Source organism: Anastrepha obliqua, chromosome 1 (assembly GCF_027943255.1).
Source record: "Anastrepha obliqua isolate idAnaObli1 chromosome 1, idAnaObli1_1.0, whole genome shotgun sequence".
Taxonomy (NCBI): Eukaryota; Metazoa; Arthropoda; class Insecta; order Diptera; family Tephritidae; genus Anastrepha; species Anastrepha obliqua.
Window position 1 is genome coordinate 167310384 of NC_072892.1, and position 23140 is coordinate 167333523.

The window sequence follows — 23140 nt, forward strand, 5'->3', positions numbered from 1 at the left end:
CATTTGCATACAAAAACGTCTTAATATTTATTTTAAGCTAAATTCATAATTTTATTTGGAAATAAAGATCGCTTTAACGGAGGCGGTTCGATAGTATTAGATTAATTTTTTTTTTTTTTGATTTTCGTAAATAATTTGAAATAGTAAACTCACCAGAATCTTCCCATTCCAATAACCGCATTGGCTCTGACTCAAATAAAATTTGTTCACATGACTTATTGGTTTGATTAATAGCAATTTGTAAAGCTTTTTACAATTTTGCAAAATTATACAGGAACCTGGCAAACCATGCGGCGTTTTGCAATGTCCAAAGTTAGGTGTTGCCGTCAAAGCACGAGGATGGTTGACTTCTGAAAAATAGGAAAAAAATTAAAAATGCATCCACACGTATTTACATATTTTTTTTTTTTTTTACAAATTACTCGTACCACTAGATGAGCCGACTTCGATCGGTTAGAGAAAAAGAAAATATTAAAATTACACTGACGATAAAGGTACGACAGTCAAACTTTTAATGAAAAAATGATAATAAATAAATAAATTATGAAAAAGTATTATAAAAAAAAAAATTTAATTCAAGTTTTCGCAAAGGAATTTTATTAAAAACCTTCATATTATGAGTTCCTTAGTTAAAAATTAAACTTTTCGTATTGATTCTGATTTTATAGTAATACCTTATTTATGTTATTTCTCAGCAGCATAGCTCGAGTTTAACAGAGTGGGGTTATACCAGATGTAACGGTCGGTTTTCCGTGTGAAAGCACTCTCATATACTAATTCACATATTCATACTCATTATATTTACAAGTGCTTCCTAATTAGCGCACTAATATTATGACAATTTACTCTTGAGAGCATGTATGTAAATGTAGTGGTTGTTTTTTTTTTTTTGCAACATTTTCTATTTTTTTTTTTTACTTTTATTTAAATAGTGGGATAAAAATCGCCAGAGTATTACACCGTTTGTGAGATCCCTCGTGTGTAAGGGAATGCTAAAATTCCATGTTAGTTAGCTTCTCCTTACTTCCCCGTTTCATAAAACGCTGCTCACATACAAAATTTTTAAGAATTATTATACTTACGAACCGCTGGCAGGCTGCTGGAAAATGCGCACATCAAGAGAACACTCAGAAACACTTGTCTTAACATCTTGAAATCGTTGTAATAACTGTTTTAGCGATGGGCTACTCCGCCGTCTTTATGTAAAATATTTGGAACATCCACACGCGCATTCGAAGGCCATGTTATACCTGGCGTTGTACTTACATGCATAGATTGTTGTTGCTCATGCCAGCCATTTCACACGCGAAGATCATTCGCGCAGTGAGCGACACAGGTACAAGAACGACAAAGTACAAGAACGGTAGCTGGTGTAAGTGTATGTACGAGTACATTGTTGTTCAAATGATCATTGTTGTTTAAGTGGTACAGCGCACATACATATATACATGCGTGTATATACGAGTACATTGTTGTTCAAGTGCTCATTGTTGTTCAAGTGGTACAGCGCACATACATATATATATACATGTATTCATAAAATGTCATTTAAATATCCCTTTTTGCAAATTCAAAGAATTTTTTTGTTTAAATTTTCTTGTCTACAAGCACTAATGGTTGGTTTATTTCATGTTGTCGCTTAATTTATGCATTTACCAAAAGTAAAAAGTACAAATACAGGTAAAGTTATTTTTTATTAAATAATTTTTTTAAATAAAAATATATTTAATTATATATTCAATTTAAATGTAAACTCTTAATTATAATATTGATGGTTTTCATGAAGCTTATGGCTGAATTGTCTCTTGAATCCAATCCATATAGTCGCCTACTCTGGTGTAGACCCCCGGCCAGCCGTCTAGGCCACAGGGTGTTGGTCCGAACGACACAACACCCGCTAAAAAGTAGTAAGATAGTGCTTTCTTTGTATTATCCAAGCTAATCAGTGGTCCGCCAGAGTCGCCGCGGCATGAATCCACTCCTTCTTTTCCACCAGCGCATATTTGTGTTGATTCCAGTGAAATTTTTTCTGTTGCATATTTCTCACGGCATTTGCTCATAGGCACGCCAGCGACCTCTGCTTTCAGCTTAAGTGAGCTGGTCGATTCAGTCTCCGTTTTTCCCCAGCCAGCCACATCCATTACGATGCCATCAAAAGTAGCCGATCGTAGATTGGCACTCGCCGGCAAACAAATGGGCCGTATGAAGTCGGTGTATTGAATACTTTTAGTGAGCCGCAATAGTGCAATATCGTGAAATTGATTTCTCGACTCTGGAACATATTGTGGATGTGCTATTGCCTTCTCCACTGGCACATCCGAATATGGTGGCGCACAATCCTTTTCGCCGCGTACATCAATCTCACAATCGGGGTTGGTGGTGGTATCCCATTCGCCAAGCCGCACGCCAGTCAATGACCAATCGCTCGGTATAGCTACGCCGTTGACGCAATGTGAAGCCGTGATGACGTAGCGTGAGTTTATTAGCGAGCCACCACAATGGTGTCCTTTTCTGCCGCCAGCTGTGAACAACATATTTTATTTTAATAAAATTGGTAGTTAATTAATATTGTTTGAAAATTATGTTCACTCACGTTTTGTGTACTCTATAAGTGCCATCCAGGGGAATTCGTCGATTTTCGTTACGTTGCCGCCATAGATACGATTCGATAAGACGTTGCCGCACTGGCCAGGCTGTGGCAGCAGGTTGCTGGGAGTGACAGGTGGTGCCTGTGTGGTTGGTGTTACCGAAGGTATAGTAACGAAATTTCGGTAACGATCAGGACAACAAATCTGTCGATAAAAAAAAATATAATAGTGGTGTGAATATGTTTTTATTTTCATAGTTAATCTTTTAGGTCTAACGAGTAAAAAAATTGAGATATTTTGCACTTTCTTGTAAGGCGTCAGTAGTGAACAATTCCCAGACAGTACCTTCTTGCTATCTCATCTTCGACTTTTGCCAAATAGAAAAATATATAATTTTACGCTATAGAACAACACATTAAAAAAAATTGAAACTTTTTATGGAAATAGTCAATCTTTAAGATTAAAATATCGCAAAATTGGTGAGTTTTTTGATGGAGATAATTGTCCGTGAAAAAGTCGAAATTGAAAAAGTTTCAAGGGGCTGGTTCCATTAGACTGGCAGACCAGACTATGATTTTTAAAAATTAAAGTCTATGCGAATAAGCAAATAATGATTCTGGAGCTAAAACACAACATTCGGATCAAGATTACTGAGCTCTATATGATATTTGTGAGCAGCCTGTAGACGTGCTCGTGGTAATTTTTTACATAAAATTTTTAATAGCCGTATTTCGAATAAAAGAAATATTCTAATTTTTGACGTGATAACGTCTTATAATTCGATTTAACAGGCTGCACGCACGAAAAAATGTGTCGTTACCTTGCTCATTAGTGTTACCTTGCTCTTCAGTGTTACCTTGCTCATTTGTCGTTACCTTGCTCATTGCATTGCATGAACTGCAAGCGAAAGCGCGGAACGAACGACAAAGCAAACAAAGCAAACGAACGGCAACGTTCGACATCTTGCTCTCTCCTACTTAAGTGAGCGTATATATGTATGTATATGCGCATATGTACATATATAAATTGACGTATTTGTATTTGCATATGCCTTCTTATTATATTTATTATATTATATTATTATATTATTATTATATTATTATTAATTTGATTTACTTGACGAATTTAAAATAAAACCAAGTTTGTTAATAATACCTGTTGTTTTAATGTTATTATTATTTTTTGACGTGATAACGTCTTATAATTCTATGTAGCCGGCTGCACGCACCAAAATATGAGCAGGATGTTATGTTATGTTATGTTATGTTATGTTATGTTATGTTATGTTATGTTATGTTATGTTATGTTATGTTATGTTATGTTATGTTATGTTATGTTATGTTATGTTATGTTATGTTATGTTATGTTATGTTATGTTATGTTATGTTATGTTATGTTATGTTATGTTATGTTATGTTATGTTATGTTATGTTATGTTATGTTATGTTATGTTATGTTATGTTATGTTATGTTATGTTATGTTATGTTATGTTATGTTATGTTATGTTATGTTATGTTATGTTATGTTATGTTATGTTATGTTATGTTATGTTATGTTATGTTATGTTATGTTATGTTATGTTGTGTTGTGTTGTGTTGTGTTGTGTTGTGTTGTGTTGTGTTGTGTTGTGTTGTGTTGTGTTGTGTTGTGTTGTGTTGTGTTGTGTTGTGTTGTGTTGTGTTGTGTTGTGTTGTGTTGTGTTGTGTTGTGTTGTGTTATGTTATGTTATATTATGTTATGTTAATGTTAACTCATTCTCTATATCCATACAAAATATCTATCAAACAAATAAAATTAAAATTTTCTTTTGAAAAATGCAACCATTCAATCAGTATTTTCTTATGACGTTATCACGTTAAACTATCGTCAGTAAACCGACTTTACAGACAACCTCTTTTTCTCATTTTTTGGTTTAACACAAAACTAGGTGCGTCTTTCAAAAGGCCCTTTTGCATAATGTTAATGGAATTTTTTAATATCTAATAAATGAATGATATCTTCGAATATAGGGGTTTTCAGTAAGAGCGCTTCAACGTTTGAACTTTTTTGAATAAAACACAAACGGTTTGACTTTTTTAACTAATTTTTTTTATTATCGAGTTTGAACATATACATTTAAGTATGAAATTCGATTTCTTTTGCATGACCACCGCGTGCACGTTTTACGAAGTCCAATCGTTGAACCCAATTTTCGACCACTCTTTTGCATACAGCGGCCGAAATTCCAACAATTTCGCGTTCAATATTGGCTCTGAGCTCACAAATCGTCGCCGGCTTGTTACTGTAGACCAATGACTTCACATAACCCCAAAACGGAACGGCTTGTTAAATGTCCCGTAAAATGGCCGTAATGCTCTTAAAGTAGCAGCAACAGAACGATTATTTTCATAAAAAATTTGCACGATTTGCAATCCTTGCTCAAGTGTGTAGCGTTCCATGATGAAATGTATACTACTGAAGTTTACAAATGACAAGCGAAAAATAAAAAATATTGCGTCGTTCGCCCTCCCTATCGGAAAAAAGTTGAAGCGCACCTATTGAATAACCCTATATTAGACAATTGATGAGGGGTTCTCGTATCCTCGAACGCTATAATTCAAGATGCGCTCGAAATTTATGCAACTTCTTACCAGAATACCTTTAGGACACCGTGCATATTAAATGTTCTGACCTACTTTTTTAAATTAATCTTTGTTATAAAAAGTTACCCTTCCTCAGTCTCAAAATTGAGTACCGTAATTCCCAAAAAAATTGTTAATTGTTTCAGTACAGACTCCTGATTGCTTGACACACTTCGTATAACGTCCCTCCAATATTTTCATATCCTTCTAAAAATACCTATACAATTTCTCGAAGCTCTCAAAGTATCCCTTTATTTCATCGAGTCCTCTTTCACTTGATTCAAACCTCTTTCTACCGAATCATTTCATCATATTTGGAAACAGTTCATATTCATTGGCGGCCGTCACCGAATGAGTTTGTGCGTGACTGCTATTCGATTGTCTCGGGCTCAGAACACACATTAGCGGTCACTTCTCGGTGGATAATGGCGAACCTCTGAGTGTATGTCTATCATAAAAATCCATCTGCCGTTTGAAAGGATATAATCAACGCCGGTTCAGGCAACCCATAACCCTTCCTGAGGATAAACTGAGAACGCTCACAAACATTCTCACAGATCATCGCAGATTACGTAGTCCTCTGCACGGGATTGTGATATGGTCCACTGACTCCTATCGGTTCTGCGACCAGCCCCCGGAGACTGCAGTACACCTTCTTCTCGAACGTGACACTATAGTGCGAAGAAGGTTGACGCATCTAGGAAGAAATGTACATTCGCTCAGCCGGACCCAGCTCTATTTTAGGTTTATTAAGGGTAGGGGCTTGGGTCCTTGATTTTCACAGTACTGTAGTCTTACAATTCATTAAAAAATTGTCTACCTAAAATTGTCTGCGTCTGGATAGAGCAGGAAAACGGCATAGGCGGTGCGAGATCGTCTCTGTCTCTCTGCCGCGTCCGTGCCCCGTTATAACGGAAATCAGTGTGCTAAGTCGATGCTTATTTTGGCTTAGCAGAGATTCGGTGCGTTTAGCATTAAGAGTCGGTCACAATTATCGGCGATTGTGTAAGTGATATCATGACGCCATCCTGTCCTTACTATTTCCTCAAGGATAAATAGCTTACATATTTGTAAGGGTGTGCCTATGTCATTGGCTATGTACTCATCGGTCAGCTTGCTGTCAAGTCTCGCTACTTCATTGGCCATACAATTACCCTTGTAATAGAAGGAGTAGGCGAGTAGTGCATGATTCACCAAGCTGGGACGCTCTAAAATGCCAGCTAGGATATAACCGTGGCCGTAGCCCAAGTTTAACCACTTACTTAAGGTGTTCAACCTTATTACCGCACTGCGAGTGATAAATAATATATTGTCTGCAGATCTACAGAGAAGAGGTTTCATGGCGCATATAATGCATTCGAGGATGTGGTTGACATTATGCCGGTTATGAGAATAGATCCGAGTCTTTAAATCTTATCAACTCTTTTAATGTTCACACCCCTCTCAAGGGCACTCTACCATACTACAATACCACAATAGAGGATTGACCTAACTACCGCTGTGTAAAGGACGAATTACTAAGTCTAAACATTTTTTTTTTTTTTTTGTTTTTTGCAGTTAACAATTTTTTATATGTTTTTATAAAAGTCCAACAAAAAAAAATATATAACTCAAACCTCCAGACTCGCAAATTTTTCAAAAATGTCGTTGATTTTTGAAAATTTTTTTTCGCTGAGGTGCTAAGCATATCTTCTAGAAGTTGAAAAGTTTGATGACAGTTTTTTTAAATTTGCTAAATTTCTTTGAATTTTTTACAAAGTTTGGACCTTTGATAAATTTAAATTCATTTGTCAGAATTAAAAAAAAAAGATTTCGGTCCGCAGTTTAATAGTCTATTAAATTTATACAATAATAAGGTGAAACCTCGGAAAGGCTCAATATTCTCATTAATTTTTCATTTTCCCTTCCCCCTGTTATGCTTTTCCTTCAAATAACGAATGCACGTATTTTTTTTTAAACGAAGAAAGCTCCCATAAAACTTTCCCAGAATCGCTCTAAATACTTCTGCTCAAATATGAACGAGACTTTATCAATAAAACGGTCCGCGGATGACATATGGCAAAAATAAATTTTTTGTTGGATGGTAGGACTGATATGTCACATAGTTTGTTTTCTGTGCTACTGTAAACAAGTCAAGCTCGAGTGCGTGCTTCGAATTTAACGATGGAAATTCAAAGAATTTGTTTGAAATTTTGTTATTCCAACAAAATTTCGGCTTCAGACGCCTTAAAAATGTTGCCGACAACCTATGGGGACTCTGCTCTATCGCGTGCACGTGTTTTCCAGTGTTACAAATCGTTTAAAGAGGGCCGTACAACAACCCAAAAAACCACGCCAAAAATTAAGGTTATGCTGACTGTTTTTTTTCGATTACGAAGGTGTGGTGCACACGGAGCCCCTTCCGCAAGGCCGATCGGTTAACGCTGAATATTATTTAGACGTTTTAAAGCGTTTGCGCGAGAACATTCGTCTTAAAAGGAAGGAATTGTGGGACAACAAGTCATGGTTCTTGCATCACGATAATGCACCAGCTCACACATCACGTCTTGTTCGCGATTATTTGAACAAAACTAATGTTAATATCGTTTCGCAAGCACCGTATTCGCCTGATATGGCTCCATGTGACTTTTTCCTGTTTCCCAAGCTCAAGTTGCCGCTCCGCGGAAAACATTTTGAGACAATTGAAGTCATAAAAGAGAATTTGAAGAAGGAACTGAAATCCATACCGAAATCGGCCTTCCAGAAATGCTATGATGATTGGAAAAAACGTTGGCATATGTGTATCGCCTCCAATGGTGATTACTTTGAAGGAGATAAAATAAATATTGAACAATCATTAACCGTTTGTGTTTTATTAAATCAGTCTTGTTCAATTTTTTAGCAGAAGGTATGTATGAAAATTTAGTTTTGATGCGCATTAGTATTTCTTTTGTTTTAAAGGTATGTAGAGCATGAAATAACTAAAATCTTATTTGTAGTGGCCCCACGTAAACAGGATTTGTTAATCGTTGGCAAAAATTTGCACATTCTCTTTTTATTTCCCCCTTGTAAGTACAATAAATTAATTACATTTTCTCTCGGCTTCAACTAGTCACTTTCTCCAAGCTCGATATAAAATTCCTCTCACGAGGCGTGTGCATGTATGCATGCATTAGGGTCCTCACAATTTAACCTTAAAATTATGAAAAATTATGTATTCTTAGCGTTCATTACACCGATTTCTCGGCATACTCGTCCATACGTCCCCAGCGCGTTTGCCACAAACTCGTAAACCTACTCAACCTTCTTCATATATAAAATTAAATGAGCGAGTTGCATATCTTCTATGATCTTACCAGCACTTTGCCATTTTGGTAGCCGCACTGACTCCGACTCAAATACAGCCTATCCGAATCAAGCAGCGGCGTGGAAAGCAGCAAATTGAACAAATATTTACAATCATCCAGGACGATGCACAGCGCACGCTCGCGGTTCGGCGTGATACAGCGTCCAAAGTTGGGCACATCAGTAGCTTCGTTGGGGAAATAGAATTCTGTGGATCAGAACAAAAAAGAAACTGCGTGAAAAAAATCAGCTTCAAAGTGGCTTACATGCAGTACATACATACATAAATGAGTACATACATATGCATGTATGTACAGGTTTGATGAGAATGCAATAAAATAGGCTGAGTGGATGAATTCACGATTATGAATACGTAAATACAAATATGTAAATGTTTATTTTTTTATTTATGTATAGCACATTTTGCATTTGAAAACAAAGATTCTCTAAAATTCACAAATATTTTTCGACATTGTCAAACTGGTTTAAAATTTGGCAAGCCTTATTTCAAATTAGCAGAAATGCGAAAATAATTACTCGTAGGGTTACCGACTTTTTGTGTTTGCACAACAAAAAATATTAAGCACTTTGCATACAAATTAACAAGTTAAAAAAATTTACTCAGAAAAAAGTTGAGTACATACATACATACATAAATACGAACATGTGTATGTGCACATGTAGCGAAATGAAACATACAACACGAAATACTTACAGGTTATTTACAACCTACTTGAAGGTTATTTTGTTGAAGCGGTTTGATCTCACAAAATATTTGTCTTACATTGTTAAATAAATAATTTTTAGCACATCAGTAACTTGCGGCCTTATAACAGGTCAAAAAAAGATAGTATTGCTTGGGATGTTTTTGAAAAAAAAAAAAAAATCTTGTCAAATTTTCATTTTACAAAGCATTTGACTTCTTAATTTTTAAGAGCTATTTACCAATTTTATACATCTTCTGTTCAAAATTTGTCAATTTGTCAAGATGTGCCAATTAAGTTCCGGGAATTTGGTTATAACTCGGGAACTGTCAGCACAGCGTCGAAAACTTTAAACGAAAATTAGTAAGATGCTATTAAAAATACATATAAAGGGTGGTTAAAGTTCAAGGGCCGATGTTGAATATGAACTACACCTAAACGTCAACGATACCGTTGGACTTCTTTCTTTGGGGTTATTTGAAAGAAAAGGTGTACGTCGATAAGCCAGCAACAATTCAAGAGCTGGATCAGATAATTCAGCACATTAACGGCATAGAACCTCAATTATGCCTCAGCATCAGCGAAAATTTGGACCATCGGATGGAGGTGTGCCGCTGAGGCCACGGCAGCCATTTGGCCGATATTTTATTCCATACGTAATTGAGCCATATAAATATTATCATAATAAAGAGAAATGACAATAATTTCCTAAAAAAATTCTATTTTATTCAAAATCAACACCGGCCCTTGAAACTTAACCACCCTTTATAATTAGCGCGTACACTTCTGTTAGGTGTTTGGCCGAGCTCTTCCTCCTATTGGTGACGTGCGCCTTCAGGTTTTTCCACAAATGGGACCTACAGTTCTAAGCCGATTCCGAAAGACAGCTGATTTTTTATGAGGAGCTTTTTCGTGGCAAAAATACACTCGGAGGTTTGCCTTTGCCTGCCGAGGAGCGACTGCAATTAGACTAAAACTCTTTCTATCATTTGTTCATGTGTCATGTTCATCTGTTTCATGCACGGAGATTCGAACCTACGCACTCCCGAATGATAGTCACGCACCAACCATTCGGTAACGGTAAACATATGCACAAACAGTGGTGAACAAAGTATTGACACAGCAGGATACTTCCACTTTAACATTATTTTTTGTCCACTTATGAAGTGATTTTTAATCACAAAAAAATTATCAGTTATACAGGGCCCGCCATCTATCGTTACGGATTTGAACTAGGTATTATTTGATGCACTGAAGACCAACATACGCGATGTCATAGCTGAAATACAGCCGCATACAATCGAAAATGTGTTGAAAAATTGGACCGATCGTATGGGATGATGCATTGCTAGCCGAGGCAGCCATATGAATGAAGTTGTATTCCATCATTAACCGGAAGGATTGAACTTCAAAATAAAAAAAACAGTTTGGAAAAATATTGAGTAGTTTCTTTGTTATAGCGTTTTTAATTCCGTAAAGTTATATGGCGGACCCTTTATTTATTAAATTTTTGTTATTATTCGCCGTAGCCGAATGGGTTGATGCGTGCTTACCATTCGGAATTCACAGAGGGAACGTTGGTTCGAATCTCGGTGAAAACACCAAAATTAAGGAAAACATTTTTCTAATAGCGGTCGCTCCTCGGCGGGTAATGGCAAACCTCCGAGTGTATTACTGCCATGAAAAAGCTCCTCATAAAAAAATATCTGCCGTTCGGTCCCTCCATTTGTGGAACAACATCAAGACGCACACCACAAATAGGAGGAGGAGCTCGGCCAAACACCCAAAATGGGTGTACGCGCCAATTATATATATATATAAATTGAAATCTGAAGTTGAAAATGAGACTAGAAAACAATTTAGCACCCAAACTATACGCCGGGTTTGCATAGTGCTGGTTATCATGGTGCATAGTGCAATGTTAGGAAAAAGCTCTTCGTGAGTAGTGTCAATCGGGGTAAACGGATTTCATTCGCAAAAGATCATGAAAAATATGACCAAACGTTTTGGAACCAAGTCATATTTTCTGATGAGTGTAAGTTGAGTATCTGTGGATCTGATGGGCGTGACAAAGTTTGGAGAAAAGTTAACGCGTAATTGGATCCAAACAATATGACCGGCACTGTGAAGCATGGAGGGGGCTCTGCGATGGTTTGGGGATGTATGGCTGCAAACGGGGTTGGAAACTTGGTATTTATCGAAAATATTATGGACCGATATGGTTATTTAAATATTTTTAAAAACATTTTAAAAGAAAGCGCTACGAAATTGGGCCTTGGTGGAACGTTTATCTCCCAGCAGGATAATGACCCTAAGAACACATCCAACATTGTACGAGAGTGGCTGTTATACAATGTGCGAAAACAGCTGAAAACACCGACACAGTCCCCGGATACCAACCTAATCGAACATTTATGGGAACATTTAAAGCGGAAAATACGTAAACATCCGATTAGAAATAAGGAACAATTGAAAAACTTCCTTCAAGAGGAATGGAATAAAATACCCCCAGCTGTAACTGAAAACTTGGTGAAATCAATGCCATCATGACTTAAAGCGATTGTAAAGTCTAATGGTTATCCTACCAAACATGTACTAAGATTTGATTTTAATTATGTTTTTGATTTCACAAATCAATAATATGATGAGCTGTATACTTACTTCTGAGGCATGAATTTTTATAAAGTTTAGTATAAAAAGCTATAATTTTGTTCCTTTTTAAATTTTGTCATTATTTGGATTAAATATGATTTTTGTATTTCATTCATGTACATAAAACTCAAGTTTGTTATAACTTGGGCTGTTTGAAGGAATCGATTTGGGGAAAATTGAAAACGTGTCCGGTGTATACTTACTCCTGTTACTAACTGTATATGCGCATATGTACATATATAAATTCACGTATTTGTATTTGCATATGCCTTCTTATTGATTATTATTAATTTGATTTACTTGAAGAATTTAAAATAAAACCAAGTTTGTTAATAATACCTGTTGTTTTAATGTTATTATTATTAATTTTTTTATTATATATGAAGGAAAAAATGTATGGTAATATTTACCATATACCTTATAAGATATGTTGTATACTAATATATGTATATAAACATGCATATACATATACAAGCTAAGCAAGCAAATGTAAGCTAATGCGCTTGAACTGCAAGCGAGAGCGCGGAACGAACGACAAAGAGCACAATCGGCCCCCGCGTTCGGCAACGTTCGACATCTGGCTCTGTCCTACTTGAGTGAGCATATATATGTATGTATGTATATGCGCATTTGTATATAAATTCACATACTTGTATTTGCATATGCCTTCTTCCTATGTGCATGGTAATGAATCATTTCTCTGTTGAGAATAGGACGATGATAGGAAAAGTAGGAAATGAAAGAGAGTGTTTCGAGTGTAAAGTGTCTTGAAAAAGTCAAATCGATGATGGTGCCTCTTAGTGTTGTTGACTTATTAACGTCTGATGCACCATCGGAATTGAAGATATCTTTCATGAATTTGATAAATGTTTCGTCATTTTTCACGTTTGTGTAAATGTAACTTGACCTATTCCATTGCAATTCCATTTACCTCCTCCTCTATATCCATACAAAATATCTATCAAACAAATAAAATTAAAACTTTCTTTTGAAAAATGCAACCACTCATCAATATTTTCTTATGACGTTGTCACGTTAAATTATCGTCAGTAAACCGACTTTACAGACAACCTCTTTTTTGCAAAAGTTTTCATTTCTGTGCTTTTGAGTGTTTTTCTTTAGAACTTGCGCGCAAAGAAAAAGGGGATTTTCTAAGAGGGCATTACGCATTACGCATCACACAAGTAGCTCAAGATAGCTGGCACAGGGCGAACATTAAACATCTAACACCAGCTTAAATTATTGCTTCATGGTCACCAATGATCAAATAAATACGAAATGAAAAATTACCTGGAAGCGTTTTTCAAAATATTTGTTAAAAAGTACGTCCATATTTAAAGTAATAATAATAATAATAATAATGTACATATACATCCCAGTTTAAGCCTAAACCAAGCAAAAGTTCGAAAATCTAAGATTACCCCGTTTGTCAAAAAAAAAGATACAATTTGGAACTACTTTAATTAGTATACAAACGAAATCGTATATCAATGTTTGCTAATCATATAATAATCGTAAACAATTAGAAAAAATGAATTTACAGAAGTTCTTTTATTTAACTTAATTTTGCTTAATTTTTAAAAACGTGCTGATTTTATTTTATCCACCTGTTAAATAATAGGAAATTTTAGTAAATTTGATTAGAGTTTTAAATGTAAGTGTCTTTATTTTTAATTTAATTAAAATACACGCTTTTATTGTTATTAAATTCTCAGCTAGTAATCATCTCACACGCGGAATTTTCTAATGAATAATTATGATGACGTCACAAATTCGATTGGAATGAACTAACAATTCGCACGAATTGAATAAATTTACAATGGTTTTAGTTAGTATACTTCATATGTATATACTACATAATATATTCTTATATAATATAAACTTAGAAAGCAATAAAATTCACACTGCGAAATAAGATTAGACCAAATATTTGCAAGCAACATTTAAAATAATCGGAAATTGACGTATTTGTGTAAACCAAATTGAAGTTAAGTTGTGAGTAAATATGTAAGTTAAGTACTTTGAATATATATATATTAGGCCGGGTCGATTTGTGGGGAGGCAAAAAAATCGCCCATTGCTCTGTGAAAATCATATTCTAGGGATCAAAATAAGAAACTTTGCCGAAGGAACCATACCTCTAAAACGAATTCTGATGTCCCCCAATTTGGGTCGAACTTTTTAGTTTCTTTTCTATAACTCACTTAAATTAATTTTTTCATTTACATATCGCACTTGTTACGTTAAAGCGTAACAACTCAAAATCTGAACATTTTCAATAGAGACGAAAAACTGTTTCCGTAAATATTAATAATATGGGTATTACAAGGGAAAAAATATGTAATTGCACGAAAATATCATTAAAAACAATATAACGGTTGTTTCATTCTTATTTGTTTAGTAGTTGCGCTAAAATAACAAATTTTTGAGTGGTTACTCTTTTCCTTTTCTTTTTGAGTTGTTACGCTTTAACGTAACAAGTGCGATATGTTCTGACTAAATAAATTTCTTAAGAGAAAAAATAGATATTATTATAAATAAATAATAAATATTATTATAAATAAATAATAAATATTATTATAAATAAATAATAAATATTATTATAAATAAATAAAAATAAAGAAAAAACATAGCCATTTAGCTGATTTTTTCATGTAAAGGCCAAAAATGGGACATCCCTCAAATTGGGGGGCATCAGAATTCGTTTTAGAGGTATGGTTCCTTCGGCAAAGTTTCTTATTTTGATCCCTAGAATACGATTTTCACAGAGCAATGAGCGATTTTTAAATCGACCCGCCCTAATATATATATATATATATATATATATATGTATATGAGCAAGTTCATCTACAATACAATTATAGATTTGGTATACTCGTAAGAGTAGATAATACGTATATTTTTGAAAATTTTTACAGTGGCTCAATAAAGAAAAGAAAGTGATATAATTTTAAATTAAAAAAAATATATTAGAATGCAAATCTAATGCATTTATGTGTCACAGTTATTTTCGTTATTTTTATTTATTTATTTATTATTTATTTATTTCGTTCTACAAGGGTATTTTTCAAAACTTCCAAAAACATGACAAACCTCAACTCATTCGTACCTAGAAAATATAAACATAAAAACTTAGCAAAATAGATGAAAAAAAGAACTCGGACATTTATATGAAGGAGAGTTAGACAAATAATGTTTAAGAAAAAAAACAATATAATTAATATTTAGTCTTTAGCCTTTATTTTTTCACACAGCATTCAGTCTTCTTGGCATGGATTCGACCAGCTTCTTCCATGCTAAAGGATCTATTTTTCTCCCACTCTACTTTAATGACATCTTTAGGTCTTTTTGTTTCTAATAACAAGGTTTTTCAGTTGGTTTTCCAAATGAGCACACAGATGTCCTAGACGGGCATCAAGTGCCTTATGCTTGGGATCGTTGTCTTGATAGTACTGGAAATCGTCCTTAATTCCAACCTTTTTCGTACTTTGGACCACATTTTCTTTCATAATTGTAAGGTATTGTTTGTGGTCCATATTGCAGTTAATGAGCGGATATATAACCCCATTACCAACCCAGCTCCATATTTAACTGTCGGACGTAAGATTTTTTCCAGCAACTAAATCTGACCTAAATATGTTAAACTTTCTTTCATCTACAAATAAAACGCGCCTTCAGCACTCGAAACCTTTATCCCCATGATGCTTTGCAAATTTTACTCTATTGTGCCGGTTAATCTCGTTTTTTCGTGCAACTTTTCCATTATAATTATTTTTTCGCAATTATTATGTGTGCTTATTTCTGGACATTTTCAAAACATTTATCATGAAAAGATTAAATACTAAAAACATAAATTTTCAGCCGCAAACTGATAGTAAAAATATAAGAAATCTAGTAGGTCTTATAATTTTTTCGTGTGGTGTATTTGAGAAGCAAACAAATCTGCTGGGAAATTCCCAAAAGTTGAGATGCCGTGCGAAAAATAATGTGAAAAAATGCATGCACAGTAAGCAAGTGTGGCTGAAAAAGTTGCATATGTATATACTTATATATTTATATGTATGCAAACACACATACATACATACATACATATATCTGTATACATATTTGAACAACAAATCGCACTTAATCACTGAAGCTTGAGTCTTGATGGTGATTTTGTGCGCTTGAGATTGATTCGTTGTTTACTTTTTAGTGGAGCGCCCGGGGGTTTTGACCTCGGATCTCATAGGGACTGAATGAATTGCCATGTAACCAACAGGATTTTCTTTTGTATGCTCTAAATTGTAACTTCTACCAATATTATATTGTGCAATTAATTCTTTCATTGTTTAAACAAAAAAATATGAAAAATTAATATATTGGAGCATAATATTTAGTTGGAAATAATTTTTTTTTTAGTTCTACGTTAAATTTTACTTAAATAGATAAAGACATCTTCCCAACGTTATATATTATTGGTTATATTATGGCTGGAAGTGGGATAAAAGAAATTCTTTCTACCATTTATCCAGAAAATACGATTGATCTCATAACGTCAGGACGTGCCTATGCTAGAGCAGTACGTGCTCATACCTTATTGCAGTAGGCTTTATCACAATTAATTTTTGAAGATCTTAAGGGGAATAATGCGGATTTTTTAAATGTATTGAATGACGAACAAATATCGATAATTTTTGAAATGTTCAATTACAATGAAATTACAGAAAACCAAGGATTTCAAATGCTGAGTAGAATTTTTGAAGATAAGTTAGTTGAGCTTGAAAATAAAAATAAAACATCAAAACTATGGATTACGTATTTTCGAATGGTAACAATATTGAAAGACTTCATTGCTGCCGACCTTATGGGAGATTAGAATTTACATCTACATAGTATTGAGCTGATGATTCCACTATTCGACGCATCAGGACATTTTCCCTATGCGAAGGCTGCACAAATTTATCTGCAAGATATGAAGGAATTACAGTGTAAAATGGATCCAGCAGAGTTCGAAAAATATACAACAGGATATTTCACATCTAGGCGATCAGATATTTTTTTTCTGGTATTGCAAGTGATCAGACTTTAATGAAAGGAATGAGCGTCGAAGGTGGTCCTTTTAGCGAGGTGCCACTGAAAGTGTAGTTTATAAATGGATCAGAGGAGTTATTTATAGAAAAGATATTATTGAAAGCATAGAAAATGTTTGTGACATATCTTTCAATAAAAGTCATAAACACAGTGATTCTACAGATGCCAGAATAGAATGGAATGGTATCGATGTAAAAAGATTGGTAGACTTTTTCAAAGTACACAGTCCTTTTCCTGATACAGATGCAATTATGTCAATTGCCACTGGAATTACCGGTGATAAAAGTATAAATTGTTGCAATGCTTTTGAAGAAGGTTTAAAAGTTATGAAGAAAATCGAAGGGAAAAATGTACGCGAATTGAAGTTATTAAGCAAAGATAAAATAAATTCTCTATTGGTTAAAAATAATAAAATAAAAATTCATGACAATGTTATTCCCGTTGATCCATTGTTGCTGTTTCAACGTATTTGTGTGTCTAAAAAAACAGATGCTGAACTAAAAACTTATATGAATTATGAACTGGCACCATATCCACTTGCTCTGTTTGAAGATGGCCAACTGCGAAAGACAAAAAAATCAACTTTCTACGAATTATTCCCAGAAATTCAGATTAATTTGAAAAGCTTAGAAAATGTTCATTATGTTATTGATGGAGGCAGGTTGTTATATCGTTGTAAATGGCAATTAAATGAAACATTCAAAATGATATGCGAACTTTACGTAAGATATTTGAGGAATAATTATAATAACGCATACGTGATATTTGATGGATATAAGAAGGACGGTATTAAATCTGCTGAAAGAAATCGTCGCGCACTAAAACATATAGGTACAGATATTGAATTTGATGAAAATATGCCGTTAAAAATCGCTCAAAATAAATTTCTAACGAATAAAAAAAATAAATCTCGCCTAATCGAAATGTTAAGAATAAAATTAGCTGATAACAAATTCTTTACATGCCAAGCGGAAAGCGATGCAGATAAATTAATTGTTTATACAGCAATTAGTTTAGAATCTCAAAATATTGTTGTAATTTCTGAAGACATTGACGTCTTGGTTGTGTTAACGGCATTGGCGCCTACTGATCGTAAAATATATTTTTTAAAACCATCCCGAGGCAAAGTTAACCAACAAATATTTTCATCGAAAAGTTTAGAAAAATCTCTACCAGCATGTAAATAACATGTTCTATTTTACATGCTTTCACGGGCTGTGATACTACTTCTGCGTTTTACAATAAAGGAAAAATTAAGTTTATGACAAATTTTGAGAAGCGGAATGATCTACATGACTCAGCAGCAGTATTTAAAAATGTACATGAAGATGCAAATAATATATTTCAAGCTGGTATTACATGTATTTTGGGACTGTATGGTGCTTCGGCAAAAATTACAGATTTGAATACATTCAGGTTCAATTCTTTCATCAAAGCAACTGCCAAAGACACAAGTGTTCTTTTATCTTCGTTACCTCCCACATCTGAGCATTTGAACACTTAAAACGGGTTTACCTACAAATCCAGATGTGGTTAGGGAATGATTTAATCATCGAAAATTGGGGATGGAACTATTCCAATAATACCTATCATCCAATATTTACGAATCAATTACCTGCTCCGGAAAATTGATTAAAAATGTTATTTTGCAATTCCAAAAAAGGATGTGGAGCTGCATGCGGATGCCGAAAAAGTGGATTATAATGCAGTGTAGCATGCCTACAGTGCAACGACGACAGCTGTCTAAATGTAGCGCCTATGATTAACATCAGGGAAATTGAAGATGATATTTGAAAAAATGTAAATTTTTCAATAGACACATTTTTTTGTTAATTAATTTTTTTCTTTTAAATAGTCATAATTTTTTTGTTTTTAATAATTAATTCGATTTTACTTTTATGTTATAATAACAGAAAACAATTTTTTATTTTTTTTTGTATGCTAATTATTTAAATAAACAAATAGTTTACATAATATTTTTTTTTAACATTTAATTATCCATAATCTATTTATTTTTTCAGTTGCTTCCACTTCTGTTACAAAAAAAAAATAAATTCTACAACGTTATTTGCATTATAGCACATAAGTTATTGCAATCATAAATTTTTGCTATTTAAAAATCAAATGCACAACTTTTAAATAGGTAGAGATTAATATTTATGTTATTCACAACACATTTTCGCAAAGATAATTTAATTTCATCTAGTCCCTAAGACATCCTAGGTTTTAATGTTTTTAACGCTCCAGACGCTCCACTATTTAGTCAATCTTGTGTAAGGTACGATATGCAAATATCTATGCTAGACGTTTTCTTATTTATATGACTTCGATTTGGATTATGAAAATGCAGATCCCTTTTACGTCATACGAAGGTATTCTCAAAATTCTATTATATGTAATTGCAATGCATTTCATGGAGTCGCATCAATAACAAATTTTAATCTTTCATGCATCTTTCGGCAAGTCAATAACACCAAGCCTACGGCTACCATAGACAAGGCTACGACATCCGCAAAAACATGTTTGATGCAGATGTAAGAGCTGGAACTCAATTGCGCAAAATATATACACAATTGATAGCCCAGTGAAGTGTACAGTGTCAAATTGTAGCTAAAGGTACGAGCAAAACGCAGGTGAGTACTCGTATGCTCACATACTCGTGCAGTTAACAAAGATGTACAACATAATTTTTGAGACCGGTGATAGAAAACACCTACGAGAATACTAGATCTGCGGTTTGAACGGTAAAAGAAGTATCCGATTATTTTGAAACCTGCACTGGTGTGAAACAAGGATGTCTGTTGTCGCCATTATTGTTCACTTTATACCTAAATGATTTGCACGACTATTTGGAAGGTGGACTATTGGTTGAGGGCATGAATATACGTCTTCTTAATACGCCTTCTTAATGCCGATAATATTGTTCTCCTGGAGGATAACTCTAAAGTCATGCAGTCCATGATTAACAACCTGGAGAAATGCTGCGCTGATTGGAATATGGAAGTAAACCCAAAAAACGAGGTTGTCTGTAAAGTCGGTTTACTGACGATAGTTTAACGTGATAACGTCATAAGAAAATTTTAATTTTATTTGTTTGATAGATATTTTGTATGGATATAGAGAATGAGTTAACATTAACATAACATAACATAACATAACATAACATAACATAACATAACATAACATAACATAACATAACATAACATAACATAACATAACATAACATAACATAACATAACATAACATAACATAACATAACATAACATAACATAACATAACATAACATAACATAACATAACATAACATAACATAACATAACATAACATAACATAACATAACATAACATAACATAACATAACATAACATAACATAACATAACATAACATAACATAACATAACATAACATAACATAACATAACATAACATAACATAACATAACATAACATAACATAACATAACATAACATAACATAACATAACATAACATAACATAACATAACATAACATAACATAACATAACATAACATAACATAACATAACATAACATAACATAACATAACATAACATAACATAACATAACATAACATAACATAACATAACATAACATAACATAACATAACATAACATAACATAACATAACATAACATAACATAACATAACATAACATAACATAACATAACATAACATAACATAACATTACATAACATAACAAAAATAATAATAACATTATATTATTAACAAACTTGGTTTTATTTTAAATTCGACAAGTAAACCAAATTAATAATAATATAATAATATAATATAATAAATATAATAAGAAGGCATATGCAAATACAAATACGTCAATTTATATATGTATGTACATATGCGCATATACATACATATATACGCTCACTTAAGTAGGAGAGAGCAAGATGTCGAACGTTGCCGTTCGTTTGCTTTGTTTGCTCTGTCGTTCGCTCCGCGCTTTCGCTTGCAGTTCATTCAAGGTAACGGCAATGAGCAAGGTAACGACAAATGAGCAAGGTAACACTAATGAGCAAGGTAACGACACATTTTTTCGTCCGTGCAGCCTGTTAAATCGAATTATAAGACGTTATCACGTCAAAAGATCGGAGATGATGATCTTTAGAAGAAGTGGATGATCTTTAGAGAAGGCAGAATAATGGTGGTACCAAGAAATTAAATTGGTTGCAGAATATAAATATCTTGCTGTCATTATCACACCCAAAATGGCATTCGGCAAGCACTTAGAAGCCAGAAATACTTCAGCAAAATCTAGTATTAATTGCACATGGAACGATTTTATAGCGAAGCTATGCATTTCCTTAAAATAAAAATGGAAGCTGTTCCAAGCGGTATGCAGAGCGATACAAACTTACGCAGCGCAAAATTGGGGGTATGGCTTATTCGATGAAGTAAATAAACTTCAACGTTACTTTATTAAAAGAATCGTCAAACTACCCGAGTTCACTCCGAATTATGCAATAGAAACTCATTTAGAAGATAGCCACATTTATTCTTTAGAACTACACATGAAGTATATCTGGAAAAATCATTTATAAATACAATAACAATAGACTCCCACACAAACTAACACAAGGAATCTTAAGTAAAAATGTGTTTTGGCTTAAGCATCTGAACGACATGGGAATGGAGTTCGGTCTGAAGATTGAAGAAAACATCACCGCTACAGACTGGCAAGATCGCTGTGTCAAAAAGCATAGTGAAGCGCGACGCGAATTCATAAACTTTTAGACTACTCAAAAGGGGAATCATACATTAAAGAAGATATGCGACTAGCTGCCGTTACAACAATTTTTAGAGCTAGATGTAGTTTACTAAAGCTAAATGCAACCACGTATGGAAATACCCAGAAAATTTGCACCCGTTTCAATTTAAACGACGAGTAAGATATGCAGCACTTCTTAGGAAGATGTCCGGTACCGAAGGAAATCAGAACAAGATACCTAATCGCAGCGAAGCTAAATGAAGCAGAAGTAATAGTTTACTTAATGGCCACAATTTGAAAAGACTAACTTGTTTTATTTACTCAGCCTTACGCTATAGAGAATTTTTTATTGCAGAGATTCATTTTTGAGCTGTGACAGATACGAATAACATTGTTATTGCCATACATTTATTATTTCTTTCTTTATGTATTTATATATTTAAATGAATTGTATAAATTATTGAAAATTATGAAATTATTGCAATATTTATAAATAAATAAAGAATTACTACTACGACTATGCTCTTATCGCGAATGAGTTTATGAATAGATGCGCTTTTTATTACATTCTCAAAAGTTGAAGAGTTGATTGTAATTTGGTTGGGCTCCTCCCGAGAAGAAGTATTAGAAGCTGTAGTGGAATTTACTAACATATTTTAACGATATTCGCATTTTTATTTTCGCTTAACCACAATTTTAACGATTTCGCTATTCTGTAATCCATGCTTGCTTTAGTCATCAAATCGATTATCGCAAATTAGATGACAAAAAATTTTGTGTGGCGAAATCAAACGAAAAAATAAAATCTACTAGTTTTTTTAATTATTAAAAAAGCGCGAATAGGTCTTTCGAGTTTTTAGCTTATGACTTATCGCGTGGTAAGTGGATAGTAAACCCTCAAACAGTGGATCAAACTTTGGCTTCTCTGGCAACTTCCGGCTTGTGGACAATTCCGTTGCCGACCAGTTTTCCCAATCCATTCTTCCCAAAACTTTTTTCCCAATGCTTACTTTTCCCAAAGGCAAATGTTCCCAAATTTTTTCATCCAAACTGTTTTTCTTAAGACTTTTTTCCCAAATACATTTTTTTCCAAAACTTTTATTCCCAATAAAATAACTCCCAAACCAATTTTCCCAAAACCATTTTCCCAATTCAAAAATACGGTGGATTGCGTAGCCGAAGCTGGTCTGATGAGGGTTATTTTTTTGAAGCGCGACCGAAGGCCGCCCACGCGAAAAGGAGTTCTACGCAAAAATACGGTGGAACATTATTATTATTATTATTTTTTATTTAATAAATAATTTTTTGCTCTTTGGAAAAAAATGTATTTGAGAAAAAAGTCTTGGGAAAATAAATTAATTTTCCCAAAACCATTTTCCCAATTCAATTAAAATCCTTTTTTTTTTCGTACGTGTTCCATAAAACAGGTTTGGGAAAAATAGTATT

At 33.7% G+C, this 23140-nt stretch overlaps 1 protein-coding gene across 1 annotated transcript in view; it reads right to left on the reverse strand.

Annotated features, from left to right (window-relative positions):
• Nucleotides 1-1675: 1675 nt before the first annotated feature.
• The window catches only part of LOC129240307 (serine protease easter-like), a 36905-nt gene continuing 15440 nt past the window's right edge, over nt 1676-23140 (reverse strand). The window contains exons 2-4 of the mRNA XM_054876030.1: nt 8546-8742; nt 2594-2792; nt 1676-2521 (exon numbers count right to left, since the gene is read on the reverse strand). Coding sequence (XP_054732005.1) covers nt 1788-2521; nt 2594-2792; nt 8546-8742 — 1130 coding nt within the window. The 3' untranslated portion in view covers nt 1676-1787. The remainder of the gene's footprint in view (nt 2522-2593; nt 2793-8545; nt 8743-23140) is intronic.